Source organism: Cololabis saira, chromosome 12 (assembly GCF_033807715.1).
Source record: "Cololabis saira isolate AMF1-May2022 chromosome 12, fColSai1.1, whole genome shotgun sequence".
NCBI lineage: Eukaryota > Metazoa > Chordata > Actinopteri > Beloniformes > Belonidae > Cololabis > Cololabis saira.
Window position 1 is genome coordinate 28,339,429 of NC_084598.1, and position 15,520 is coordinate 28,354,948.

Genomic DNA, 15,520 nt, shown 5'->3' on the forward strand with positions numbered 1-15,520 from the left:
CAAATATAACATGCCAGTGTCAATGAAGACAGTTTTCCTTTTAAAAAAAGTAAAGAAAGAACGAACAACCGGATTGAGACCTGGAATACATGAGGCGAGAGGAATCTGCCGTGCTTGTCTGTGGACGTGTGCGCTTTCCTGTGCGTGTACATGCGCCCTGCCACACACACTCACACAGGGGGCACAAAGCACATGTTATCACTGTCAACAGTGGCAGCAGCAAACACCGGCAGTTGTTCTGAGTGTGTGTGTGTCTGTGTAGTGTTGGAGTGAAAGTGTGTGCGTACCCACAAACACTCTCTGCATCTCCACGTCTCTCTGGCTGCTGGCTCTGAGAGACCCGCTGTAAGTCAATCTGTGTGCTCATATGGCCGTGTGCGTGCGTGTGTGAGTGTGACACTACTGTACTACGCTTCAGGAGCCGAGGCAGAGCCCGACCGCACAGGGCTGAGCAGGGCTGGAAAGGGCCGAGGGCCAGCCCCCGCTGCACACTACCCACTTCACACCTGTCTTTCTCTCTCTCTGCGCTCTGCGCTGGGCTCTCATTGTAGCAGTGACAGGAGGGCGCCCGTTAAGTGGCCTGTGTGTGTTTTGTTCCCCCCGTGCGGCTGTGGGGTGGGAGAAGGGCGATGAAGGACCCCTACTGGTAAAGTGGGCAAACTCGCGCAGCCTCGACATCTGTGAGAAAGGGAGAGGGGGAGGGTAAGAAGGGAGGAGAGATAGACAGCAAGAGAGGAGGACAGAGTGGGAAAGAGGAGAGGAGTGAGAAGGTGAGAGGGAGGGAGAGGGGGAGAGAGGGAGCAGAGCCTTGGCAGGGAGCAGTTGTGGAGAAAATGCCTTGCTTTGTGGAGAGAATTCTTCCAGGGCAGGAGGGAGAGGTGAGACAGAGCGCTGAGGGCGGTCTGCTGCCAGGTAAGACTCTCTCTGTCTCTCTCACACACACACACACACACACACACACACACACACACACACACACACACACACACACACACACACACACACACACACACCTTCCTCTTCCTCCCCCCTCACACAAACACACACACTCACAAGTTGAGTGCTACGTTGTGAACGGGTTTGCTACTATTTGCAGTTGGCATGAGTCAGGCACACACGTGTAGTAATGTGGGTGGTGTTAAAGTGAGCGCAAGAGTCAAGAAACAGCAGGTGTAATGTTTGTTTTCTGGAAAACATTCTCTGGTTTTCATGTTTGTATCAGTTGTGAGTGTCAACGGATCCTCCAAAAGTTTTGCCTGTCACTTGTTGTGTTAGGCCTTGTAGCACTCCGGTGTACCACTTGTTACAGTTTACAGCAGTGAGAGCAGGGAAGGACATTTAAAAAAAGTACATTTATTCAGATCTTGTGCCTTTGCACTTTGGAGGAATTTTTATTTTTTACTAATTTACTCAACATTTCAGAAAAAATATTGTGTTTTTTTTAATAATGTTCATTTATGTTATAATAGCATTGAAAATTATTTCACACACACACACACACACACACACATATATATATATATATATATATATATATATATATATATATATATATATATATATATATATATATATATTTAATTTAAACAAAAATATGTTACATGATGCTGTTGCCATGACTGCGTCAAATATTTAGATCCCAATTATGAACATACAATATTTGAATTTCAATGAAAAAAAAGAACTGAAAGTATGTATTTAAAAGCTAAAAATAGATAAAAGATAAAAGCACCTAAAGCCCCCTGCTCTGATGTCAAGTGCAGATGTGTTTGGATCTTCCATGAGCTAATTTGTGTTGTCGCTCCAGATTGATCTGGCTGTTTAGATACAGATGTTGTGATGGAGAGGTTTGTCATTGGAGGGATTTTCCACTCCACTGATGTAAACAGTGTCTGTTGAAAAAAGGCTAAAGAGTCTTTTTCTCCCTCGTGGAGACATGTTTCTGAGAGGAATAATCCTCCTTGTGTACAATTAGATTTTCTCCTTTTGGTTAAATAAATACTGGGTCTGTGAACACAAACGCAGATTCACACGCAGCCCAGTGGGCGTCTGTCTCTCGAGCAGACAGACGCTTCAGCCGGGGCCTGAGAGTTCTTGTTCAGTCAGAAGTTGGCTGACTCTCACTCCTCGCTCGCTGTTTATTTGTTTTTAGAACAAATGGAACCAGCAGAGTGAGAGGTGAAGTCAGAATTGAATTTGGCTAGCGTTACCGTGGCGATCTGGCAGCCGGCTCCATGTCCCATAGGACTGGTGCGGTTGCAGTGTGCCGGGCACGTGCTTATTATTTAACTGATTTGCACTGTATGCTACTGGTCTGCGAACATACTGTGTGTGTGTGTGTGTGTGTGTGTGTGTGTGTGTGTGTGTGTGTGTGTGTGTGTGTGTGTGTGTGTGTGTGTGTGTGTGTGTGTGTGTGTTTCTCTCTTTGAGTAGTGGGTGGTGGTAGCAGCATTCACGAGAGAGACATTTTACTAAGCAGACATTTCCCCCTCTGTTTTCACTCTGACCTGGTAGGAGATTGATGACTGAATTGTGGAGTAGATGTTAACAGTAACTGGTGATTTATGAAGATACTTAGAGTAAGTGAGGCCGCACAGGCTTGAGGGGAAGAAAAAGATATAGCCTTTTAAGTTAATGCAAAAATATTTCCTTTTTAAGTAATAATTGTTATTACTACTGCAGGGGTTTACAGAGAGGTCTGACTTAAACGGGGTTGTGCACAGTGTGGGATGTGGAGCTTGTTCCTTTTCCAATGGCGACGAACCTCCCCTTTGTTTCTAACTTTTTAAGTCTGGCTCTGAGATGATTTTTTTTTGCAGGAACAAAAAATATTCAGAAATGATGTTCATTCATAGGCATAGACATACAGATAGATTTCTAAAGAGACATTGACGTACCTAAATTGAAATATTTGAATTGAAAAGCACTACTTTTTTCTGGGTAAACCACTATGGAAAACTTTCCCTGGATGAACCCTTGCACTGCAACAAGTGCACTGTGTGTTTTGGCAAACCCTCTCAGCCAAAGATCCCTCAGAAAATCTGCATGCAATTTTAGAAGAATCAGTTTCTTTCCCTATCCTTGGCTCTTGAACTCATATTATGCACACAGACAAAATCCTCCGCCCGATTTCAAATATGAGTTTCAGTCCACTTGGATGTGATCTATAGCATTTTTAAGAAATAAAGCAATTTTAGGGAATATTGAACAGTGCTTCCTGTGGAAGAGAGATGACTTTCATTTTTTTCCAAGGCATCTCTTAGACTGAGTGAAATGTTTCCCCTGTTCGCTCAGGGACGACTTTATTTCTTACCAGGGATTTAACACTCACTCAGTCCCCTCATAAATACAGCATCCTTCAGCCCTTCACTGGCCATAACTCATACACTAACTCTCTAGCTAACTAAACTCATATAGCAGAGCCAACACTTGTTTGTCTTTTACCTCAGCCTTTCTCCCTCACTCTTCCTCTCTGTCTCCTTTCCTCCTCTGTGCTGATTTATATGTGACAGAATCTTCTCTGACTACCGTCTCTCCGGGCTGCTGCGCTGATCTCCTCGGCCCACTCGTGGAGTGGGTTTTAGAAGAAATGTGCATTTGAATATGAGCCAGCCTAATCTGCTTTAGGCTATTTAGAGTGAGCCTAATGCTCCAAGAATGAGCGAGAACAACACAGAAGAAAATGCGGACATCCCTCTCAGCATGTCACAACACAGCTCAGGTCTCCAAAGAACAACGTGAGTCTATGAGTTGCTGATGAAAATTTCTCAGTGAGGCAAAAAACACATAAGATTTCTCATTTTTTAGACACCTGTTGAAACCCCAATCTTTTCTTTTTTGTGTTCGTTTTATTTCTACTGATGGGGCACCGACATGTGGGATTTGCACTTTTTGAACACTGTTTTCAACAGGAAAATAAATGTAAAGACACAGTGCATCTGATAAACTTTTTAGCCATTTAACTTTCAGCAGATGAAAGTGCTCAGGTGGGACATTACAGTCTGGGGAAGCCTTTAGTCATCTGGTGCCGACTGGCATTTTGGGAGGAGAAGGCCTTCCTGGCGTGGTTCCCGTATCGGTTGTTAACAGTCTGCTGGTACCTTCTGTTCTCTCTGTTCAGTCCCATTGGCCCAACACTGACAACTCCTCAAGCATCTGAAGACCCTCTGAAGTCAAAATCACCCGTTTTGATGTCTCATGGCAGAGCCCTGCGTTTTGTTGTCTTTGCATCTGAAAACACAGGCCCTGCTTGGAGGAATTACCCTCACCCCCTCGCTGGTATCAGACGGGGGGAGGAGGGTATCGTTCCTAGAACCCCCCCCACCCCTAGATTTCGCTGCGCTCCTTACTGCCCTTCCTTTCTTTTTGATCTCGCCATCAAATCTTCCCCCGTTTTTGTGAGTGACGTTTACCCGAGAGCAGCTTGGGAAATGGCTGGCTGAAGAAGACATTTGAGAAAATGCAGCTGAGCAAGCCATCACCTTTGATAAAGCCATGGTTCCAGTGGGAGAGACAGAAGAAAGCTAAAGAGTAAGAGCATTGTTGATAATGAAAAATGCCATGAAAGAGGGAACATCGCTCTGATCGCAGCCAGTTACACCAGCGATGATCAGCAGAACAGATAGTGCGGTGGTACATCAAGCATTTCTCTGTTGCCCTACAACAATGAGTGTTTGACCTAGATGACTGATCTGAATCTCGGGTACCACACTGAGACTCATAACCCAGGTAGTCAAACAGGTGTTATCATCCGCTCTGGCAGACCTTCCGCTGTTGCACCAGTTGGCAAAAAGCTGGCAGGGCATTTAACAGCGCTGCAAAAATGAAATCTTGGCAAGTGGCGGGTAGTTTGAGGCATAGAGAGGAAGAAATGTTAGCTTTAGTAATTACCACCTCCACAGAGAAGCGGTGGAGAGGACACTGAGGCAAGCAAGCGCATGAAGGAGGCCCCGTGTGCAGATAATGAAGGGGTATCATTGTAGCTCTGACAGTGTTAATCTCAGAGTGCTCCACAGTGTGTGTCTCAGGTTGTGTTTATGCCTTACTGTACACAGCTGATACAGCTGGGGTATGTGATGGTTGTGGTACAACTCAACTGTAGTTCTACCATGGAAACCATCCACCTGACAGTACATCCAGCTCTCCTGACAGTTGCCGCCTCACACGACTTCTTGAAGACAATCCTGCAACTCCCGAGCCTCTTGTTCACGCACCTAAACTTGTTTCCGTTGCAGAAAAGTGAGGGAAAAAAATAGGAGATCGGAGAAGCACGGTTAAACTTTCTTTGTGCTCTTCTTTTCCTTTTCCTTCCTCCCATTTGAAGTTGCGAGACAGTCATTTAGGCATCATTGCTCACAGACACTCAACACAGGAGAAAATGTTATGAATATGTATCAACGCAACATATGGCAGCAGTAGCGCTGGGACTAGGTGTGTCCAGAAGGTAGAGTGCTGCCGATGCATTATTCTCCATTCAAATTACCACAGCAAGAATGCAGCAGGGAGCCGTGAGGTGTTCGCCGCGTCTTTAGACAGGGCAGAAGAGGAACCTGTGTCACGCAAAACAGCAGGAATGGAAGAGCCGTGATGAGCACAGTAGTTGGCCGTCTGAGTTTCCTTGATTTGGCAGATTTTTTCAGCAGGTTCAAACTCGGCACACTCACTGACACAAGTGTGATTAAAAGCGATATTTCTGACACATTAGGATGCACACAGGAAGTAACCTCCTCTAAAGCGTTCATTATTAGATGCATGACAGACCTGAATATTTATAAAATAGGTTTTAATAATTAATAGCAGCAATCTGCTCCCGTAATTCATCAGATTTGCACTTCAACAGAGTATCCGTTTTCACTTTAAAATAATAATAAGAGGAATATTAATGTTGCAGAAATGTAAAACGGGCAGCTGGATTCAACGCAGATAGGCAAGCGCTACACATTCACTTCTGAGCCTTTCCTTTAACCTGCCCTGCACTTTTCAAATAAATTATATTTTAAGCTGTAAACACAGCACCATTTTAAAACCTTCAGTTGTTTGTGTGAGACATTTTAGTGAAAAGCAAATGTGACAAGTCATGAAAATAAAGACGCAGGAAACAAAGTGGGTTTGGTGTAGAATGCACAAGCAGTTGCTGTGGTTTTATCAAAAGCAAATTTATTTATTTGAGTTAACGTCGCAGCACTTCCTTTTGTATACTGAGCCCCAAAATAGACAGCTTTATTTTTTCGTTTTTTTTTTTTTTTTCCTGTAAAGCAGCATTGCTTATTTCATCGTTTCACAGCTATTATTCCACCCCCCCCCCTCCCTCCCTTTTATTTAGACGGTTGTGTTATCACACCTTTAAACTCAGCCATGGCACATTCCTGCCATACTGAACTCCCAGAAACATGAATGTTCCTGTTTTAGGTGAAAGCTGTCACTTTTAGTTCCACCTTCAGTTCATGTCAAACTTTTCCGTCAATTGCAATATTTTATACCTTTCTCTGGCACAGTGGTGTGTGTGTGTGTGTGTGTGTGTGTGTGTGTGTGTGTGTGTGTGTGTGTGTGTGTGTGTGTGTGTGTGTGTGTGTGTGTGTGTGTGTGTGTGTGTGTGCGTGTGTGTGTGTGTGTGTGTGTGTGTGTGTGTGTTACACATGTTGTCTATTGTTTGTCATGAGTGTTTACGTGGGCCTCAGAGAAACTGACGTGATCTGCAGTCACTAGACAGAGGAGCAGAAGGAAAGCCCGGACCACAATCTTCTGCTGCCTCCAATGCTGCAAAAATGCTTGCGACACACACGGTGTATCGGTTACAACCACTTGACATACGGTATACGTTTACAGTAGACTGTGCATCTACCACACATTTCCCTAGCCACACGAGCACATAGAAGACACTTTGAGATGTCTTATGTGATCACAAACCCTCTCCTCACTTCCATCCTGCTTGTCAGAAATCCTGCACATACAGTAGCCAGCCAAAGTCCTGACAGAAGAGTCGCAGCCACAGGGTCTACCAAATGTAAATCTCATGAACGGGAACAGTCACTTACATCACTTCCTCTCTTAGCTCTTTAAAGAGTTGATTTTGATAAAGGTTTCACTGTGCTGCAAAATAGTATGGGTTAGCAAATGATTTAAATGTATGATTTCTTTTCCTTTCTTTAATTTTTTTTCACAGATAAAGAGAAGTTACTCAGAAAGACATTTTAACAAGCACCTTTGATTCATTCAACCGCGTGTAAAGTCCAAAAGAGTAAAGTCTTTCAAGCAGAGCAAATGTTTTAATGGTAGTCAGGGATCAATGTTGTCAGTGCCAGCATCCTGTCTGGAAATACTTTATTTCTTAATTTTTTATTTATTTTTTATTTTGGGGGGGTGGGGGGGTTACTGTCTTACTCCCTTTTTACGTCTTTCAAGGACATAAAGAAAAAAAAAAGAGGTCAATTGAATGTCTGGGTTGGTAGTTGGAAAAGCGGGGAGAAGCAGGGTGAAAGGAAATCAGCGGGCTGTAGCGCAGGTATGCCAAACTAGGTTGAATTTAGGGAAATTACTTGAAAAACATTGTCCTACGCTCTCGTTCACAAGGCTCTGGTTTCTGAAAAACAAATTTGAAACATAACCTTGGAAATCAATTAAGAAGTCCCCTGGAGCTAGAGAAAAAACAAGGTCCACCCTTCTTTTTCCTTTTCCCTCCTCCCTACTTGTCTTTTCCTTCCCTCCACTTAAGAGGGACTTGCATCTGTCCATCAGAGCGCTCGCTGCCTTGTGTGAGGGGGCTTTGTCAGCAGGGGCTTTATGTAATTTTTTTTAACGGCAGAGGGCCTTATATGCTGTCAAAATGTCTTAAGAGTCTTATTAAAGAAATGCCACAGCTCATTTCCTTGTAATGCAATTCATATGCTGGTGAAAGGGGGCATGTCTAAAGATCTAAACAGCTTTGCTTTTTAGGCTTCACATTAGGGGTTATCTGTGAGGGCTTGTCATTGATTGACATTATCTGGCCTGACAGGGCCTCATATCAAGGTTAACCTCATGGACAAAAGTGCCACCCACATGGACACGCAAACACACTCTCACCCAAACTTAAATGCGGCACGCGTCCCTCAACTTCCTGTGGAGAGAGGTGCTACTCACATGCGCCGGCTTCACCCTGCATGTGTGTGTCAGCCAGGTGGAGATTTCCAGACTTAATTGATAACTAATGGAGCAGAGTGTGCAGAGCTTACCCGAGGGTAAACAGGGTTGACACTGTGAGTGCGCGTGTGTGTCCTGTGGAGAGATAGACGGCGGTAAGAAGCAGCAGATGACTTATTCAGAAGTGTAAGATCTGGATTCTGGTAAATTGAAATGGTTGCAAATATATGGAGTGATACACACCAGTCTCCCTGACCTCTCAAGGAAGTCGATCTGATTTTTCCACTACAGAAAAAGTGTCCAACTGAGCACGATTACACACACACTCACACACATCTCCCCTTCTCCCTCCCAACAAGCCACTAAGGCAAAGAGAGATCCCCGTGACCAAAATACAACTGAAGCAGTTAATCTGTACAGATATTAGCTCAAGGGCCCTTGAGAGGTGCACCGCTGAGCCCCTTCTCCACTGTACTATACACTGCCTTGCTCCCACACCAAACACAGCGACCGTGGGGGAGGGACACAGGGGTCGTCTGCTCATTTACCATGCCGGTTGGCTTATCAAATTGCACTCCCGGTGTCATGAAACTGAACATGAGTCTCAAAACAAAGCCGCAAGAATAAATTTCCCTTGTTTCAGCCTGCGGAGGCATGGGAGCGAATGCGGTTGTGTATTTTTTAAGTTCTTGCCTCCTGCTGCACACTTACAAATTAAGTCATCATCTGGTGCCAGCTGTGAGTCCAGATTTGATGTACAATTTTAACAAGTTAGTTGCATGTCCCGTGAATTACCCTAAGCAGCAAACTGAATAAAAGTTGGCTGTTTTGGTACGTAGCTGTCAGAATGGCTCTTGTCACTCATGTCAGATTGTTTTTTTTTCTCCCTCAGACCATTTTAGATTGCTTGTCCTCTGCTCTGGAAAATACCATAATTACCCTGTTTGTGATGAAGCCAAAGGGCGGATTTGTCCTTAGATCTCAACTTTCCTGCTTGATTGCCCTTAAGTTCAGTGTCTTTCCTCCTCCATCTGCGCTTGAAATATACATTGTTTTCTTCAGCCATTGTCCTGTGAAGTCTGTGTGTCACAGGGGCCGTTTGTATGTCTTTGTCCTGCAGTGTGTTTGTTTTTTTTGCGGTGGTGTGACGGGAGCGTGGCACTTGGCTGAGGGCTTGCATTTGATAACAGCCTGTGGACTGAACCGAAGTGAAATAGTCCAAACGAGTTCTTCAAGGTCAGTGGTTCCAGATAGAGTACAGACAATAAGCAAGGTCACATTCAGAACTACAAGTAGTAAGTGCTTTATTGATGAAAAAAATTAGAAAAACAAGCAGATAGACGTGCAACCAACTGTTAAATAATACAATAGATCTGTGGGAAAAAGGACAAGAGGGGTGTACGATGTGAGGCAAGGGTGGCTGCATGTCCGTGTGTGTGTGTGTGTGTGTGTGTGTGTGTGTGTGTGTGTGTGTGTGTGTGTGTGTGTGTGTGTGTGTGTGCGTGTGTCTGTGTGCATGTGTGTACAGCAGCTTCGCTGCAGAGCATTGATCTTATGCTGAAACCTCAAAAATCCAATAAAAATCCAGCAGTTAAAAACAGAACAAAATGTGACAGATCAGAGCTGGTGGCAACTTCCCGGCTGCACGGTATCTCTCTTCATAACTGAATCATTTCCTATCAATGCTGCAGTTCATGTGATCTGTAAAATACAGTGCTAAAGTACTGTTTTAAGAAAAGATCATGAGCGAGTTGCTCTTACATATAACTCACTCCTCCTGTTTTGACAGTGATCTACATATCATATCATCTCATCAGCACAGTGTTTTATGATCGTGACAACAGTTACTGTAGGTTCCTTTTTTTTTTTTTTTACATTGAGTCATTTTATGAACAATGTACCTTTTGTGCTTTGACTACTGTGCTATCTTTTTATGAAAATAAGCAGAAGGTATTGGACTGCCATAATCTTTTATGTGCCTTTATCGTTGGTTCTCTCTGTCCATTTCTCTCTCCTCGCCAACCTGGCAAGCCTGCCAAGTGAGTAGAGCTCCGAAGTATCAGTCCCTCCCTGGCAAATTTAGATTTGAGGTGGAGAAAGCTAATTCCAAGTCAAAGCCAAACCTGTTTATTCAGGAAGAGCCTGTTGGGGACACGAGGGCTTGGAGATTCCCATAAGCTCTTCCACCTTTTCCCATCAGTGATATCCTGTAGTTGTCAACACCACCAACTGTCTTTAACTGCTCTTTGAAAGTTGACAATAAACCCACCTTAGCAGTCGCTTTTCTAAGGATATACCCTTCCCAAACCAACCATCTATCAACTAGCTGGCAATGGCATTGTTTTTAATCATCAGAACCTCAAAATTATTATTATCGCTTCTGATGCGGCAATTAAAACTTCAGGTCAGAGGCACAACGAGTGGTGATCAGCAGCCGAGCTGAGAAGTTTTAATTAGACGATCAGAACCATTAATGCACAAAAAAGGTGTGCGCTGGGAAATTAACGGGAACGTCTTAATCAGGGTTAGCGACTCCGAAGAGGAGTCAAGTGAACAGAGAGCAAAAAACAAATCATTTCCGCACCACTGGGACAAAACTCAATTAAATATGCATGCGGAAAAATGGAAATTTCTCAGCATCGGCTGCAACGACTGTTAGAAAACTGTGGCAAAATCTCACGGCGGGGTCGGGGACCTGCTTATTGTTATTCTTCTGTAATAAAAATGAGAGATGGGCCAGATGCTGGGGTCTGGGTGCAGTGGCGTAGATGTCCATCAGTGGCTTTCCGCTTGACTTCCTTGCGGCTGCTGCAGCTCCTGTACCATGCAGGGAAGAAGAGAGACTGAAAAAAAGAGTGTGGAGGGAAACATTTTCCTATTGCAGGTTGTAAATTTGCAAAAATAAAAACACACTAATTTCCAAGCTTGTCTGTGTGTGTTTGCTTATGTGGTTCAGCAATTTTCCTGAAACACACTTACACACACGCACGCACACACACTCTCTCACACGTACATCTCCCTGGAGAGCCAGAGACATGAAAGGTTCACTGAGCCACACACTGGGAGCCTTGTCGATTAATCTGCCAAAGGTTCCTAAAGTTATAACTAGACTTTTTTCAAGAGTTACAGTAGTGCAACTCTCGGTTGCATATTGTAAAATAATCCTGAGCTGAACAGACATCTTGCAGACCTTGTTTGTATTAATTAACTTGAGATATTGCAGGGGGTTTGTCCCTGTGTCAGTCATGTTGGAACTCAGCGGGAATCTACAACAGGCCCTGTATCTGTGTTTGATTAGTTGAAGAGATAAGCTTCACTTTAAGCAGGTTATATCTACCTCTCTTATATGCAGACCCCTCCTGTGAGCTTGCTCCATCCAAACTCAAACACTGTGGGGAGTTGGTGTGCTCTAAATTAACAACAAAGTTATGTTTTGCAGTTTTCTGAGTGACGCATTTCTTCCACAAGTTGATTGCATAAGCATTTGGTTGTGAGGTGTCTGGTATGTTAGATTGTATGTTGGATAGCAATAAAGTCTTGACCCTTCCAGACAGAACCAGTGTTCATTTCCACATCCTGTACCTGTGGCAGGCTCCATTACAGTCTGTGCACGTTCACACAAATAATCCACTTCCAACACTGTTATTAGGATTTGAAACACCACTTGATTGAGCCTGATATCATTCTGGCACACAAACAGACACTCTGCATCAAAAGCCAAAAAGACCTGTAGGGCTTAGAGCGGTGGAACGGTTCTTTTGTCAGTGCAGAGGGCCAGATAACACAAGGTGACTCATCTGGCTCCGAGAAGAAGCAGGACCAAAAGAACTTTAATGCTGATGCTCTTATTTTTGACTGAAGATGAAAAAGAACCCGACCTTGTCCAAACGCATTCAAAATAATTTACTGTCTTTTTCTTCGTGTTTTGTCCTTATACAGACACTATGTGGCTCTTCTTTGAGGTCCTGTACTGTTTCCAGAAAAAGTAATGTCACTGTAAACATAAGCAGTTGGAAACATTAGTTTCAGCTGCCGTGTTCAGACTCAAACCTGCCGACTTTTTCCAGCTCCCAGTGCTCACTGAGGTGTCTCCTCCTTGACAATTAGCACACCGGCCTAAAACGGAGAGTAAATTATGTCCAATGCATGTGACAGTGTTGTTTTTCTTTCTGATATTCATTAATAAGGCAGAATGCTTACTGGACTCTCACAGAGGTGGGGGGGTTGGCCCCAGGGGGAGAAGTTGTTCTTTCATGTAAATCCCCACAGATTTTATATCATTGTATGCTATCATGCACACAAATGACTTGAGGTAAACAGCTTAGGGTTACCATAGCAATCTTTACTGTAAGCAATGGCAAAAAGCTGCAGTGGACAGAAACCCGGAGCATAAATAATAATTCTGACTGCTTCAATAAACTGTTGAACCATAGCATGTTCTTCCTCGAGGGAAGCACACAATATTTTATTTCTTTTAAATCATGTTCTCCTTTTGTTATTTTAAAGAAAAAAAAACATTTAACATGATTTCTGAATATTTAGTTTGAAGCCTGGTTGAATGTCAATGGGAAACACTTGGTTTTCCACTCATGATTCTAAATGTTAACAGAAAAATCACACATAAATAAGCACTAATGGAAAGAAACAATCAAGAAGGGGTCATTTCCTACAAGGAGCTGGAGATTGCGGCGCAACGGAAATGGGTAGTTAAGGTATGAAATACTGACCATGGAAAATAAAAAAGAATGACCTCAACAGCAACACCCAAATGACCTCAACTACCTTTGCAGGGTTTTTCTGAAAAAAAAAAAAAATACAATTTATGTCTTCCACTTCCTAATAGTTTTTCCAGCTGATTGTTTTTTGTTTTGTTTTGTCTTTCCGAAATCGCTGTCCATTCACCCCCACCTTCAATTGTCTACCACTGAAACGTACAGTAACCCCGCCGCTAATGTACAGTCCCCTCAAAACTGCATGATTCCTGTAGTCATTGTTTCAGAGAGGAAGACTGCAATGTAAATACCATAACTGAGAAAGCATGTGTGGGTAACACTGGGTTCATTGTCTGGCGACGGGGTGATCTGTAAACTCCTTCAAATTGCATATCCTTTAATGATTCCGCAGCTTTGGAAAAGAAAATGAAAACAGGATTTTATGTTGCTGCGATGTGATTTACATAATGCCAGCAATGGCTCACACATGATTGTGCTTGGCTTTATGGCTGAAGGGAAATGAAGAGGCTCACACTCGCTGATATAAAGAGCGAATTGAGTCTTCAAGATAGAACTTTGTTACCTCTGATATTACACACTTTTCTACACTGAAACACTGAGTCCATAAGTCAATATTGTGGATTATCTTAAGAGTGTGCCACGGTTTACTTTTCAACTCGATATAACCCAGAAAAAGAAACATTTCTGCATGGACGGTTTTTACAGCTTTGCTTCCTGCTTAATAAAAGAACACATGCTCGTTGTAATCCCCCCAGCGATTTTTTTTCTCCTTTCTTGATATTGTACATTTTGCTTTCTTTTTGTTTATTAGTTAATTATTCAGATAATCTCTTCTTAGAAGGGATCTGTGGTGGTCCTGGAAATAAGTTGAAAGGTAACAGAGTGCAGTTTCTGCCCTAAAAAGGCAGCTCTGGATATGGAATGCCACAGGCAGCTGTTCCTGCCTCATCAGAGGACATGTTATAAAGATAGCCCCAGTTAGGTTGAAATAATGCCACCCATTCCTGCCCCAAAGCACACTCCATCATGTGCTATTGTTCAGAGAGGCCCCGCTGGGCAAAAATGCAGAGACAGGTTGGGGTATATAATATTGTTCACTAAAGATGTATAAAACTACAAAATTTTAATAAACAACGTACTTTATAGCCATTTCAGCAGCTCGTGTAGAGAAAGCTAATATGAGATTTAAAATGCCGAAAAAGTGCTCAGTGTTTTCCTTCCACGTCTTAGGAGCTTAAATGCCCCCCCACCACACACACACTCACACACACTCACACACACACACCACCCCTTGAGGTGAGAGTGAAGATAACATTTCACAGTGTCTATATAATGCTGTCATGTGCAGGATTATGTAGCTGCGTACTTGCTGCTTGTAGTACTATAGGGGGGTCTGATACATATCTGCCTGTGGTTTCAGCTGCTTGGCCTGTTTTTCCCCTCTCCTTTTTTCCCACCAGTGTGTTAAAAGCTGACCAAAGACCTGACTGAGACAGACATGTACAGTATCTCTGTGTGTCCTTCCAGTCTTGCGCTGTTATTGTTAAGTGCTTTTGGATGTTATTAATAGCAGCAGCCACTTTTGTCTGTGCCAGTAATTTGTTTTTTTTCCATTGTGATGTTTAAAATTGGTTGAAGTTTCAAACATGGAAGAACTGGTCCAAACTCAGTTTCTGGTCATATTGAAAGCAAAACTAACTCTCGTTTTTTTAACAAAGGGAAGAAAAAAACATACCTGTATGTTGAGTGCACGGTGGAGTGAAATTGCTGAGTAGAATTGATTTTAGCCAATCTTATACCTCTTTTTCCTAATCCAAGTTCTTCTCTTTTTCTTGTTTCAGCTGAAAGGACTTTTTGCACTGAAACGACCTCAGGAAAACCCAAGATGGCCGCCAAAAGGAAAGGTGGCCTAAAACTCAATGCTATCTGTGCCAAGCTGAGTCGCCAAGTGGTGTTCGACAGCAGTTCCCAGAATGCAGAGGGAGACCAGAGTGTAGCAGAAAACAGTGAGCGTGGCAGTTCCCATTATGATGACTGCGAGACCAACTTCACAGAGAACCTGAGCCTGAGTCAGAGCCTCGAAGAGGATCAGAAGAGACGCGAGGCCATAGAGAAGTGGGTCAACGGCGAATACAGTGATGAGCCACTAGCTCCCGATGACGAGCAGGAGCGTGAACTCAAAGTTAGCCACGATGAAGACGGTCCTCCTGAGGGCGTATACATGGTACAGCCTAAAGGCTGCAGTGATGACGAGGACAATGCTGAGGAGCCTGAGGCCACCGTGGCGTCTCAGGATGGCAGTTACCACGACGACAAAGAGGCTGAAGACAGGCCTCCAAATGATGACAACTATATTCCTCCAAATGAGCCCCAGCGTCGCCAAGCACCTTTCTCCTCTCCAGTAGGATTAGCCCATCTCCTCTGACAAATATACCTCCACCTTCTCTGATTTATACTTGACCCATTGTACACAACTTACACCAACACCAGTTTTGCCCTTCAAAGCTTTAAAGGCTTATAGAGAGGAGAGGTGACATTCCCACATCCACATAAGCTTAAGTGTGCCCACCACTGGAAAGAGATGCTCTAGAGTTAACGTTATGAATAGCCAGTGACATTATTACTCCAAATACAGATTCAACTGACTTGCCAGAGGGGAAAACAGGAAT

The 15,520-nt window shown here is 43.5% G+C and overlaps 1 protein-coding gene across 1 annotated transcript in view; it reads left to right on the plus strand.

Moving 5' to 3' along the window:
• Positions 1-800: 800 nt before the first annotated feature.
• casz1 (castor zinc finger 1) overlaps positions 801-15,520 on the plus strand; it is a 47,896-nt gene continuing 33,176 nt past the window's right edge. Inside the window, exons 1-2 of the mRNA XM_061736362.1 lie at positions 801-912; positions 14,693-15,252. Of these exons, the coding sequence (XP_061592346.1) occupies positions 834-912; positions 14,693-15,252 (639 nt within the window). The 5' untranslated portion in view covers positions 801-833. The remainder of the gene's footprint in view (positions 913-14,692; positions 15,253-15,520) is intronic.